The 14,825-nt window shown below is 39.2% G+C and overlaps 1 protein-coding gene across 6 annotated transcripts in view; it reads left to right on the top strand.

The window, feature by feature from the left end:
* Positions 1-14,825, top strand: part of AKAP7 (A-kinase anchoring protein 7) — a 152,748-nt gene that overhangs the window by 92,451 nt on the left and 45,472 nt on the right. Inside the window, exon 1 of one of the 6 annotated variants that reach the window (XM_055087503.1) lies at positions 9,787-9,957. The exons of the other annotated variants lie outside the window; for them this stretch is intronic. Within the exon in view, the coding sequence (XP_054943478.1) occupies positions 9,909-9,957 (49 nt within the window). The 5' untranslated portion in view covers positions 9,787-9,908. Of the gene's footprint in view, positions 1-9,786; positions 9,958-14,825 lie in introns of those variants that run through there. 6 annotated transcript variants of the gene reach the window in all.

Genomic DNA, 14,825 nt, shown 5'->3' with positions numbered 1-14,825 from the left:
GCTCCGCAACGGGAGAGGCCACAACAGTGAGAGGCCCACATACCGAAAAAAAAAAAAAAAAAAAAATCATTATTATGTGAAATTTATATTCTATAATATACGAATGCCTCTTTTGTGGTAGGCAGGACCAAAACATTTTGTCTTGTTTTCTTTTACACAGGCTGACAGGGAGATGATTAAGAAAATTTCATCTCTAGTTAGACTGAGTAAGATGAATCTACCTCAAGCATGTTAGAAGAGGGAAAAGTGAAAAGACAGTTTATCACCTAAGAGAACTGTACATTTTTTTTTTACTTGAAAACTTAATTATCAAGTAATTTAATAAGAGCTGAGTGCAAGGTATTTAATTATTTACTCTATGACACACAAATTGAATGACCATGTAATTTATTACCCAGATGGATACTTATAAGTGTACTATGCTGGGTTAAAAGAAGAAAACCAAGAGTATCCTGCTTTAAATGGGACTTACATCATCCTACCTAGAAAGCATAGTGTTCTTGAAAAGTGGAACCTTTGACGTGGTAAAATATTATATTTCAAATGCCAGTCTTGTTCCTTTTTGTAATCTAATTGTCCTCTTCTTACAATGTTTCCTTGATGAAACCTGTCTTCTAAAAAGAAAGTGAAGTTTCATTATTTATGCCCCTAATAAAATTGAAAAGCAACTGATAGTTGGAACTCTCAGCTTGTTTCTTTCCATCTGCTTGAGTTAGAGGAAGTTGCAGGGTAAGTAACTGAGCAAATTAATCCCAATGATGGCTCACTGTATTTTAACTGGTATATCAGCTATTAAATTAATTAATTTATTTATTATTTTTGGCTGCATTGGGTCTTCGTTGCTGCGCGCAGACCCTCTCCAGTTGCAGAGAGCGGGGGCCACTCTTTGTTGCGGTGCATGGGCCTCTCCTTGTTGCAGAGCATGGGCTCTAGGCACACGGGCTTCAGTAGTTGTGGCGCACAGGCTCCATAGTTGCGGCGCGCAGGCTTAGCAGCCGTGGCGCACGGGCCCAGCTGCTCCGTGGCATGTGGGATCCTACCGGAACAGAGCTTGAACCCGTGTCCCCTGCATTGGCAGGCGGACTCCCAACCACTGCACCACCAGGGAAGTCCCGGTATATCAGCTATTAATCTGATGCTAACGCAGAGTGGCAGCTGTGGCTCAGGCTATTTTGAAAATCCAGCCATCTGTTGGCCTGGTTTCAAACCTTATGATTTATATTAGATGCCTTGAGAACCTTACATATTAAAGGGGTAGTGCTATGTGATAAATTTAACTATGTGGCAAATTAAGCATCACTGCTAGAATGATGCAATGATAATTTGTGTTATTTTATGATTTATGTGTACAACCTCTGATTTTAAGTGCATTTTAGAAAACATGAAAGAAAATATTGAATTCCAGATAAAAAGAAAAATAAATGAATGGAATGATTGGAGGGCAGATTCTGCAGTCAAAAGAAGCCATTACGATATAGGAAATTAGTCTTAGGAGAGCCTGCCTAAGTTGCCAAAAGTTATGGCTAACTGGCCCATCACATTGCCTAATTGCCTCTGAACATGTTTTTCACCAAACTAATTAATGCTTATTAATGTTTGAAAAGTACTTAACACAGTGCCTGACATATAAAGTTATAAAAATGTTAGTTATTAAGATCAATGGCACTACTAGTTAAACTAGAATACTTATTGCAACAGTATTCTTACTTTCCTAACATCGGAACACCCAGTCAGATTTTTATAAATGTGCCTTATTCCTAATGCTGTCCTTAAATTGGCATGGATTAATTGGTGCATTTCAAAAGTAAAAATGCACATATACACGTATATGGTATATCTATCAAGTGCCTTTTATGTATTTATGTAATATTTTATATTGCATACACATATCTATATATAATTTATGTATAAAAATACAATGGTGAAGATGGAAAACTGACTCTTTTGGGGAGCTATGGGAAAAACACAATAAAGTGTTACCTGTGTTTTGTATAAAATACCTAAAGCACTAACTGTAGCTAACAGGAAGAACAACATTTCGTCAATTCATGAATCGTGGCTCCATTTGATCTTCTATTGACTAGGGTATTCAGGGGAATATTTTGTTTTGATTCTGGCTATGAGTACAGGAAACTACATTTGATTATCATGTTTTATATTTCATACCAGGGAACCATAGCTGCCAAATATATTTTCATTGCTAACAGCTCTGATCAAAGCAAAAGCTTTTACTTAAGAAGTCAATCTTAGCCTAATATGGTTTAGAGAAAGTTTTGCTCCAGCTATGCATTTTTAGCAAGAAATTTAGTTGATAAGCGTGGCATACATTTATCTATATATGATAGATTTAAAAAAAAATTAGTATGCCACCCTTTATCGATTCACTTTTTAGGGCTTTTATCTTTTTTTTTGCTATACAAAATTATTTGTAGACCTTTTCAAGAACTTTTCTAAGTTTAATTGACCAAACAGTAGATACCACATTTTTATTAAAAGTTAAATATAAAACTCTTCTGAGTTTTGCCTCTTCTGAGCCCATTCTCTTCCCACCCTGATTCCTGATTGGCAGAGCTGTCCCTTCCCTGTGAGGCGGTGGGCTTTAGGGCACGTGGGCTCCACTTTCGCCCTGATTGGTTCCATTCTTCTTGCCAGTGATTAGTTTAGGAAGTGGCATGTGACCCCGTTCTGATAAGTGAGGGGAAGTCTGCTTGGGACCTCAGAGAACAGTTTTCTTGATGATGCATAATTTATTGGGAAGAGAACGTCATTTTTTAGCTGGAAATTGTTGAGTATACATGGGATCCCTGGACTTAGCAGCATCTTAACCACAGGGACACTAGGTGGCTTCAAGCCCATGTGCTGAGTATGGGAGACTAGAAGGTGAATCTTGATGATCTTAAGCCACAGAATTAACCAACCCTAGAGCAACCCTACCTCAGATTATAGGAGATAATGACATTTTGAAAAATTCTTAACCTCTTGAATCAGGAGTTTTTTGTTACTGGCAGCTGAATGCATCCTAACAGATACACATTTTGGATGTAAATTACAAAATGTATTAACAGAAAATAGACTCAGTGTTTTGGGTTTTTAAGCACAGTTCTGATAGTTACTAAAACTTGTTAGATGACTCCATAAACAGAATGAATACTGACATAGTGTATCAGATGAGTGTCAGCCTAGACCATGGTGGATCATGACAGATCCTGAGACCTGCTGAAACCAATCTTGATTTAACTGCATTTCATCTAGTATAAGAGAATTTTCTTTTCATTATCTTGGGGATTCACTTTCATTCTTCTGTATCCCTTTAAGTGTTATTAGAGGAAAAAAACTTTAATAATTATCTACTGAGTTATTAAAGCACCTTTTATTTGAAGTCTTCAAATGCTTTACATAGCAGGAAATGTGACTGTTGTCTTGCCCAAGACAAACAGTGAACCACTTTCAGAACTACACATATTGAGGATATTCTACATAAAGAATTAGGACCTGTGAAAACCCCGCAATAAGTTGGGAACTGTAGAACCAAATTTTGTGTTGTTTACATTGTTAAACTACAAATAGAATCTACTTATTGGGTCCTTTTGGCTCTTTGAAATACATGTTTTCTTCCTATGAAGGATGTTTCTTTCTCTCTGAAAGGTTCAGGGCATTAAAGGATTAAAGGCACTTGAATAAGAAAGCAGCCATATCGGATAATACAAATACTGGTCAGCAGATTAAGTGTATTCTCTGCTTTTCTTTCTTCTTTTAAATAGGTATTAACATGCAAACATTTCACTTGTCCATGAGCAAGTAACTCGTCAGTTTTTGTGAATTCATCGTTAATGCCTGCAAAGAAGGACAGACTGTAAAAAAGCAGGCCTGAACAGTATCTGTCCAGGGTAGATGACTGTTACCGGCCGGCCTTTGTCCTCCTGGTACTGCGCTGCCTTCCTAAAACTGTCAAATGGGATTTACCACAATGCGAATGCTGGGCTTCCTTTTGCTCCCTCCACACGTGTCTGCAGATGTGGGCCCCCCACCTTCCTTTGACCCATGCTTCCTCTCTCACCTCCTCTGGCAGCACCCCTCGACTCAAGAGTTAACTTCATCCCAAGAGCCCACGTGCTTATCACATTAGCACATACTCAGTGTGTAATAAATAGCACCTGGAATCAAATCGAATTGATAAAATGGTATAATACGAATTCAAGGTGTCCACGTACACCCTGTAACTTCTCAGCCCTTCTCCCAGCCCTGCTGCTGTCTGTTCTCTGAGCAGAGAAATAGATTCTCTGCCCTAATTGATTTCTCACCATTAAGGAAAAGGCTTCAATTACATACATTGTTTAAGGTTTGGCCGCATAACATAGAAAAGAACTGACTGAATAATATGCAGGGTGGAGGTATTTGAAGCTTGGCACTAAGCTGGCATGTGTCAGTGGAGATGGGGAAGGACATTATGGATTGGTTAAGGAACGACTACCTTTGTACCTCTGGTTATCTGCTTGTTTCCTCTCCTTTCCTAAATGCACGTGGTATGTTACGTTTTTCTCCTTGTGTTTCATATATAGGAAAAAACACACTGTCTTTCCAATTACATACTGAAATTTTATAGCATATGGCAGTTTCAAATAGATACCTATAACTTTCAGTTTTTGAGAAAAACAGCTAAAGCACTGCAGAGAGAAGTTAAAAAGTCTGTTGAAAATATGACTAAAGTAGGAATAATGTTAAAAAATAATTCTTGGCTCCCAGATTTCTGGTGGGTCAAGATTCTTTTAGCTGGTAATTAAAAAGGACTTTACTGGTGAGATTTACAGGTTATCCTTAAAGTTTTTCAGTTATAATTTTTCAGTCTTTCCTTTGCAGACAGACACTCATAAGAACAGCTTTCAAATATCAATATTTAATGATGTAGTTTCAGAACCTTGCCCTTTGGGTACAAAATGGCTACATAGATGTAGCATGACTCAAAGTGGAGTAGCATCTATGTGATAGATACATGCTTACTGTGGATTTTTTTTTTTTTTTTTTGCGGTACGCGGGCCTCTCACTGTTGTGGCCTCTCCTGTTGCGGAGCACAGGCTCTGGACGCACAGGCTCAGCGGCCATGGCTCACGGGCCCAGCCGCTCCGTGGCATGTGGGATCTTCCCGGACCGGGGCACGAACCCGTGTCCCCTGCATCGGCAGGCGGACTCTCAACCACTGCGCCACTAGGGAAGCCCCTTACTGTGGATTGATTATTGAGAATTAAAATTTGGCTTTACAGGAACATAGAGAAACAGAATACAATATTGAGTAAGTCCATCTAAACTTTTTCAAGCCCAGAGTAACTGCTTGATTTTTGGTACTCTGAGGTCAACATAAAAAAATTGGGATATATTCCAGAACATCCCAATTTTCATGAATTGTGTTTCCATAAATTGTCAAGCATTTCTTTTTTTAAAAAAAATTTATTTATTTAATTTATTTATTTTTGGCTGCGTTGGGTCTTCGTTGCTGTGTGCGGGCTTTTGTCTAGTTGCGGCAAGCAGGGGCTACTCTACGTCGTGGTGTGTGGGCTTCTCATTGCGGTGGCTTCTCTTGTTGCGGAGCACGGGCTCTAGGCACGCTGGTTTGTCTAGTTGCGGCAAGCGGGGGCTACTCTACGTCGTGGTGTGTGGGCTTCTCATTGCGGTGGCTTCTCTTGTTGCGGAGCACGGGCTCTAGGCACGCTGGCTTCAGTAGTTGTGGCACGTGGGCTCAGTAGTTGTGGCTCGCGGGCTCTAGAGCACAGGCTCAGTAGTTGTGGCGCACGGGCTTAGTTGCTCCGTGGCATGTGGGATCTTCCCGGACCAGGGCTCGAACCCGTGTCCCCTGCACTGGCAGGTGGATTCTTAACCACTGAGCCACCAGGGAAGCCCCAAGCATTTCTTGAAGTTATGTAACTTTTCACTGAAACTGTGACATTTCTTGGTGTAACAGTTTCTGTAAGAGTTCTACCTGCTTTATAAGGAAATCTTCCTGAAGTGTGCCTTCTGTGCTTAAAGGCATGTCTCCTAAGGCTTGGTTCCAGAATTTGGAGAGATAAAGTGTTTTCCCCCTCTTTTTACACTTCATGATTTAATGTCCTCTTTCTCTCCACTCTTTTGAATATAGGAACATTTACTTTTTCTTTTCTTTCTCATTTGCTTCTGTAAGTTGTCAAACTCAGATTTCCTTTCTTAATGAACGGGAGATCTCAGAAGAATTGGTAATCTGTACAGTTTTACAGAGTCAGAATATTACAGTGAGATTTTTTTCCCTTCGAGTCAGACTTTTATAGCAAGGTTGCCCAGAAATCCAAATATACATGTTTTCAGTTATAGACAGAAAATAAAGCCAAACAGTGACAAAGAGAATAGAGTCTTTGGTCATAGTTAAGAATTATATTTTCCCATTGGAGATAGTAATCAGAGCTGATATTTCAAAGTACATGAAGAAGAGGCAGCTGCTGCCCCCTCATACTTTTTAGTTTTATTCCTGCCATTTCAACCATTATGATAAAAATTCAAACAGCTATAGCAGGTATGGGCAACTGTTCTAACCATGATTTGTTTGTAGCGAGGCCTGTGAGAAAAGAAAACATGAAAAGGTTATGGTTTTAAATTTATGAACATGATATCAGATATTTTTTCTCATTGATGTTAACCTTACTTCTTTTTCTAATCTTCTAGTTATGGTAGATCTCTGTATATTACTGAAAGGAGTCTGTTAACCCCCTAATAAAACCCTACTAATATTTTCTAGGATTACTTGTGAGTGGTCCAAGTTGCTCTTTTTCCTGGAAGATGAATGCTTCCCTGGGTGGTTCTGGTCCATGTTCTCCCTTGAGTCGTTTCCCCAAGGCATAGCAGGCAGCAGGGCCAGGCTCCAGCTCCAATAAGAGATCTGTCTTTAAGTCTTTTGTTTTAAAATAGGATTTTAAAAACTCTAGCACCATTAATAAAAGGATCAGGTGACAAAACATGAGAAACCAAGGCATTTACAACATATTACCATAGAGCTTGATTAAATAACTATTTTTCTGAACATTATTCTGAAATTGTAAGAGGTTTCCTAAAGTATATACCTGATACCTCACACAAATTGTGTTTACTAATACGGAACTCTGCAGTGAGATGCTCAGGGCTTATGCAGCCAGACAGATTGAATTCAAATCCCATGATTGTCACAGTTCTCTGAGAGATTTTGGCCCAAGTTATTTTCCTGAGGTTAAGTTTTTCTCCTGTGCAGTGGGGATAGTAATTGTACCTACCTCAGAGCCATGGTAGGGATTAAATGAATGAGTAAATGTAAAGCCCTTAGCAAGTGCCTGGTATATAGTAGGTGTCCAGGAAATGTTAGCGATTATTTTTAATTTTAACTTACTACTTGATTGTTTTGTGAGATAGGGATGGGTGAGGAGGGGCTTACATCTTAAACTATTCAAGTTAGTTACATACTGACATACTGTTGTATTTCCAAATAATTGGCTAAAAGATGGCTACTTTCTAGGTCCTTCTGAATGATAGCTACTCAGATTTGCGGGGGGAGGGGGCATGGAATGGCAGGGAAAAAGATCTATTTTTTTCACCAGAAGTCCATATATATAGCTTGTTTCCTAAATGAAAACATTCAGACACATGAATTTCTTAGTTATTTTTGAGTTGAAAATTTGTGTATACGAAAACTTATGAAATCTGTAGAAGGAAAATCACATTTAATTGTATGTTGAAGGAATCATCTTTATTGAAAAAATCCAAAACTATGCAGTGTGAAAACCATTCTTGGAAATCCTGAGCTGGGAGTAGTCATAAACCTACAGGGTGAAATTACAGCCTTTCAGAACTGAGAAAAACCTTAGTGACCTTGAAGTAAGTCTGAGTCTTAGTGACTCAGACTCCATCCCCTCTTTGAGGTTAAACGGTGTGCTAATTATTTGCACAATTAAAAGCCAGTTTTAAAACTCCTGTCTTGAATTTCTCAGGTGTTTTCTAATCTTTTATTATGGTTAATTCACTTTTAACGCTTATGAAAAACAAAAAGCCTCTAACATAGCCACGCCACCTGCCCACCCCGCCTTGGATTGCAGCATATCCTGAGATACACACTGTTACTTAGCTAATGATACATTTTATATCTTTTGTTCTTAATTGTATGTTTTCAGTAGTAGTGCCAACAGGGACTAATTAATAAAGTGAAGTTGGTAGGGTTCATCACAGAATGTTATCCCCTGGATGCTGCATTGGAGTGAGGGGTCTTCTTGTTTGGAGGTTCCATGGATAAGCAGTAACTCAAGATGGCGGCTAGGGGGGGCCAGAAATTTGTAGAGGAGGAGGAGGTGAGATTGCTAGCTGGTGCTGGAAAGACTGAGGTGCATATAGGTACACTGCTCCCACAGTCTGTTCTCTTCTCCTTTCCCTCCTCCCAAACACTACCTACTTTGCAACAACAAATTAAAACTTTATATTGAACTTACCAGATTTACAGATGAAGAAATCAAAACTCAGACAAAGAGGTCAGTGTTTCAGAACTGTTAATACCTGACAGATCTGAGATTCAAACCTCTGGCTTTTTATTTCTAAAGGTTCTATCACTGCACCAATGCCGGGATTGGGGAATGCCAGGAGTTGCTCATTTTCCTCAATGAAGAGTGTTCACTGCAAATATTTCTTTCTCTAACACAAAAAGTAATGCTTAGGATTTTAAAAATTGACAGGTTTTATTCTTCCAGACTGCACACTGTTTTTGTTCAGATGAATAGGAAAGTAGACACACTGTCTTCAGAACTGCGGGCAGTTTTCATTATCATCCACTGCCCTCTCCTTTCAGCGCCTAGTGAATGGGTGTGTGTGCTTAGCTGGGAAGTCGAGGAGTAAAGTTAAGAATTTGGGTGGTAACCCTGGCACTATGAACAGTCTTTCCTTCTCATGGTGTCATAAAATAAGGCTCTTCCCTAGATAAGATAACAGATTTGGAACGATTACATGAAATCTTACATCATGAAGTTCAAAATATATCGTCATGTCTGGAAATCAGTTGCTTTGCTGTCCCTGAATCTGCCTAACCACCTTGTGTTTTCATTAAGAAAGATGCTATTATCGCTGATCTTTTTCTCAGCGATGCTTCTAGATTTGGGGCATTTTCTGGGCTACTGACATACTTGATGCTCTAATTTTAAAATTCATAGTATTGGTTTAATGCTTTAATAGAGGAAGAAAGCAGTGTTTCAGAAAGCAGGTATTTAACTTTAAAAGATAAGATGTAAAGTGCAGACGACAACTGATGTTCTTTTACGCCCCCCCCCCCCCCCCCCGCATTTCTACCCTTCTTGCAGCTTGAAGTTCATGGTACTTCATTCAAGTTGTGTTTTCTGTGTTCTGCAAAGTCAGGTTCCCTATTCCTAAAACAAAGAAAGAAAAATCTCCTGGGGATGAAAGAAAGCTCTTCCTCTTTAAATGCATACAGAAAATCTGGGGGTTTTTTTCCCCTTTGAATTTCCCTGTGTAATTACCGCATTCGTCTGCAGGAGAAAGGACCGGTTGTGGTTTGTTCTCGATTACCTTTCTTAAAGACACATCCGCAGAGCCACGCAGCGCACGTGGCACTCCTCAGGGCGAGAGCTCCCAGTTTTGCGAGAATTCGGCGAGCGGAGGGCCACTTCTTTCCCCGAGAGCCAGTCCCAGAGCAGTTGCGTGGGGCTGGAGCCCGGGGAGGCGGAGCCTTTTTGCTCCCGGCGGCGAGTGCCCCCTCCTCTGCCTGCCTGTCTGCCTGCCTGTCTGCCTGCCGGCCGGCCGGGTATCCTGTGCAGCCGCTCGTCGTGCTCTTGTGCTGCTCCGCGGACCGTGGGATAAACCGCAGTCGCTCTTTGGTGAGCCCGGCGAGAAGAACACCAGGAAGGAGAGAGAGCGCTAGTGCCATGGGCCAGCTCTGCTGCTTTCCTTTCTCAAGAGATGAGGAAAAAATCAGTAAGTGTGATTTGTTCTGTGCCAAATCCTAGGTGCCTGGCTATTTTATGTGGCTGTCTTCTAGGGATAGTTTTGGTTTTTTCTTATGGGAAACATAGCAGACTAATGAGCTGTGATTTTTCTTGTGCATTTACTGAAAGGATTGGTAGACGTGTAGTTAATAATTAACTGTCGAAGTACAGCAACTCAATGATTAGAGCTATGTTAAAGATACAGAGTACCGAAGTCATTTTTCATTTTCTTCTGTTGGTATTTTACAGCTCGTTTTTATCACACTATCTAGAGTCAGAATTTAGTTTTGAGTTTCTTTATATCACTGCATACAATTTGATAAATTATACACGCCAGACTTCATTTTTCTTATCTGAAATTGGGATGGTTTCAGAGCAATGCTCAATAATAACCTATAGAGAAGTAAAGCTGGCTCGAAAATGACATATATTACACATTTGCAGGTATTTTCAAGTGTCCTCTGCTTTGTTCTCCATGGAGGGAATTCGGGTGTAACTGTAAGATCCCTCCAAGCAAGTGATGCCACTTTAATTTCTGCAAAAACTTCACTGAATATTTTTAAACTAATGTCAGGCAGGTTCCACATCTGCTCATGGCCGAAAACAGAACTTAAATTGATGACATTGCACTGAAATGTCTTACTCACTGGCTTATGTGTGTGCACTTACATTTCAACTTTGTTAAAAACAGTACTGGCATTGTAGTTAGTTTGCTGAATAGAATTTGCCTTAATGGCAGTTGCCCCCAAATATTGAATTTTTACTTCTTTTTCAATAAAACGTTTACAGACATACTAATGAAAATTTGCAGCCACATTTATGTCACATCAGTGCTTTATTTAAATAAATTTAAATAGGTCAGCAGCGTCTCTTGATATCTGATTCAGATTCTCCAAGATACACATCTGGCTTGTATTTCCTGCTGCTCATTCCTCAGGAAAGTAGCCAGGGACAGGTTTAAAAATAATTAATACATATCTTATACATATTCACTTGGGAAAATAAGCCAGGTTCTTTTTACAAGAAATCTTCTGAGAATGCTGTGGAGTAAATGTTGGGAGGCTTTGGAGCGTTTGCTTATTAACAAGAGCCCATAGCTGTGCTCTAAATTTTACTTGTGAAAATGATACTGTACAGTAGGCGATGGTCCTGAGCTTAAAACCTGAGGTGACCTCACAACAGAATTGTTCGTTTTCTAACAATGAGCATTGGTATTCATTTGGCAGCGTGAAACTTTTCAGATATTTGTCAGAATGCTCCATTTGTAGTTCCTGAGGGGTTTTGGTTGATTGATTCCTTGAGGAAGATCTTGATCTGAAAAACCTTGGTCTGGACAGATGTAGGGAGAGTGAATTCTTTCCTTACCTTTTTCCACTTCCTATTCCACTGCTCCAGGTTTTCTTGGAGTTCCTGCTTTCCTTGTGTTCTCTTTCTCTTCGTCCCCTGTCTGTAACTGAAGAAATCAAGTTTCACCTCTATGAGGAATTTGCTCTTTTCTGTCTTTCTCATCTGGGATCCTCGGAGTACAAAGTCTTCTGTTTTACATACTGTGCTTCTCAATATTGATCGACAGGAAGTGCTTTGGGGGGTTTACCTTCTCAAGTTACAAAATTTTAAAAAGAAAATGAAGATAAGACACTGTGTCTGAAGCGAAGTGCAAATCTGAAAGTGCAAATTATGGTTAGAATCAATGCATTTGTGCCCCCTTTCCTCTTCTTCACCCCTACTGGCCCCAGATCTTCCCCGTTCTCTCCTCATCATTCTTTCATCTGTCTTTGATTTTGTCGTTGCCTCACTGTTTTTCTTCTCCTAATCTGCTCCCTGCTCTGTTCACATACCACATCAGCTGTTTTCTGGAGCTGTGTTTAATTTCTCTGCTACAGGATGGTCTAAAGAGAAGGTTCTCTGCCAGGCACTGCTATGCTGCTGGTAATACATGTCTACCAGTACTTACAAAGGGGACTTGAAAAAAAAGGCAGAGAATTCCTTAGCCAGCATGCTTCAAGAAACATGTAAATTAGCACTAACTGTAAATATCCAGTTCATAAGCTGTGTTGATGGCGTGTAGAAGAACCCATAGTAGACATTTGGGAGGGCCCGATCTTGCTAGTGGATTGTACAGTAACCTTCTGGGTCTTACGCATCTTCGCGACCCCGCCTCGTAGCCTTGTTAGCCGGCTCTGGGCCACATGCCCAGGGAGGACCTCCTAGCCGCAGAGCGCAAAAGTGCTTATGCCCACACCCTTCTAATTCTGCTGTAAAGGGTGATGGCCGTAGAATGTATCTTCTGAGAGCAGCTCAAATGGAGAATTAAACAAGTTTTTGGTGAAAGTTGAAATTTATGGTTGTCATTCTCAAAACACAGGTGAGTTGGGAAGCCCATCCTCTATAGCCCTGCAGAGATACAGAAAGGAGGTACCCAGCTGGCCAAGTGGTAAGAGTCAAGTGGTCCCTCTCTCCTCCTGCTGCTGTTTTATCCTGCTTTTGTCCTTGGTGGTGGTGGTAGATAGAAAGTATTCTCATTTCATTGATTTATTAGTGCTACCATTTTAATCTATTAAGAGCAAACAAAATGATTTTTTAAAAATCAACTAGTTGTGTAAGGGCTGTATTTGTGTGGGAAGTTAACTGTATGCACAGCCAGAAATCTTGGTAATGGGGTGAATAGTCAAATACAGTAGAACTCGTCATGGTTTATTTTTCAGTTAATGCAGCATAAAGCAGCTAGACCCTTTTTGTTTAAATCCCAGCAGTTGAACGTTTTCTCAAACTGTATACTTTTTGGCCACAAAGGGTAGAATAGACTGACAATAAATGCATATTTCTTGGTAGATTAAGTACTTTCTATTGCTACACGGGACCATATTTAACCTGAAACATTCCCGTAGATATTGTAGGATTAACAAATGCTGTAGATAGTCTCCAATATAGTTTTTGCTGAATTCTTCTATAGCGCTCGTGTCCTTTGAATTACCGCATGTCTCATAGTGAGCTTCCTGAAGGGAATGTTCATGAATAAGAATGTTGTTGCACAGGCTTACTGGCCCCTGCAGTTTATCAGACTCACTGAATAAACCTGAAAAGGAAACTTAATCACTAAAGAGATATCCCTATAACTAATTTAGAAAACATTTTACTTGCTCCTTTCCTAGTGCAAATTTTCCCATTTTGAAGTACATTTGTTTTATGTAGAATGAAACAGGTGAATGTCCAGAGGTGAACCAAGCCTCCTCCCACGGTAGTTTGTCATAGGGGTGTGTCATAGGGGAGAATGGGAGAGCTAATGAATGGATGCACTGACAACTCAGTTACTTTCTAGCCCTGATCTTCTGTGATGCTGAAAATGAAAGAGTATTAGTATGTATTTTAACAAGACACATACCTTAATTTTATAAGTATGTGTTTAAACAATACACAGACATTTTGCTTTTATATATGAAATATGTTTATATAGTCTTTTTATTTTTTATTTTAAAAAATTTTTTATTGGAGTATAGTTGATTTACAATGTTGTGTTAGTTTCAGGTGTACAGCAAAGTGAATCAGTTATGCATATACATGTACCCACTCTTTTTTCTTTTTTTTAGACTTTTTTCCATATAAGCCATTACAGAGTATTGAGTAGAGTTCCCTATGCTATTCAGCAGATTCTTATTCGTTATCTATTTTATATATAGTGGTGCATATATGACAATCCCAATCTCCCGATTTATCCCCCCCAGCCCTCCCGTAACCATAAGTTTGTTTTCTACATCCGTGACTCTACTTCTGTTTTGTAAATAAGTTCAGTTGTATCCTTTTTTTTAAAAGATTCCACATAGAAGTGATATCATATGATATTTGTCAGTCTGTCTTATTTCACTCAGTATAACAATCTCTAGGTCCATCTGTGTAGCTGCAAATGTCATTATTTCATTCTTTTTTTATGGCTGAGTAATATTCCATTGTATATATGTACCACATCTTCTTTATCCATTCCTCTGTTGATGGGCATTTAGGTTGCTTCCATGTCTTAGCTATTGTAAGTAGTGCTGCAGTGAACATTGGGGTGCATGTATCTTTTTGAATTATGGTTTTCTCTGGGTATATGCCCAGTAGTGGGATTGCTGGGTCATATGGTAGTTCTATTTTTAGTTTTTTAAGGAACCTCCATACTGTTCTCCATAGTAGCTGTACCAGTTTACTTTCCCCCCAACAGGGCAAGAGCATTCCGTTTTCTCCACACCCTCTCCAGCATTTATTGTTTGTAGATTTTTTGATGATGGCCATTCTGACCGGTGTGAGGTGATACCTCGTTGTGGTTTTGATTTGCATTTCTCTAATAATTAGTGATGTTGAGCATCTTTTCATGTGCTTTTTGGCCATCTGTATGTCTTCTTTGGAGAAATGTCTATTTAGATCTTCCACCCATTTTTGATTGGGTTATTTGTATTTTTGATACTGAGCTGCATGAGCTCTTTGTATATTTTGGAGATTAATCCCTTATCGGTTGCTTCATTCGCAAATATTTTCTCCCATTCTGAGGGTTGTCTTTTCGTTTTTTTTATGGTTTCCTTTGCTGTGCAAAAGCTTTTAAGTTTATTTAGATCCCATTTGTTTATTTTTGTTTTTATTTTCATTACTCTAGGAGGTTCAGTATAGTCTTTTTGTGTGGGATGAGTTAAATGGACCATTTGTAGTATTTTATAAATATGAGTCAAATCTCAAGGTGGTTTGTTTCTGATGATTTGGAATTTGATGATATAACATTAATATATAAATTGAGGTAAGCAGTTTGTTAATTTTATGCCTGGTGAATGCTTTCTTTCTTTCTTTTTTTTTTTTTTTTTTTTTTTTTTTTTTTGCGGTATGCAGGCC

This window comes from Physeter macrocephalus, chromosome 10 (assembly GCF_002837175.3).
Source record: "Physeter macrocephalus isolate SW-GA chromosome 10, ASM283717v5, whole genome shotgun sequence".
Classification (NCBI taxonomy): Eukaryota; Metazoa; Chordata; class Mammalia; order Artiodactyla; family Physeteridae; genus Physeter; species Physeter macrocephalus.
Note: the sequence above shows the minus strand (reverse complement) of the source record. Positions and strands in the feature narration are given on the sequence as shown.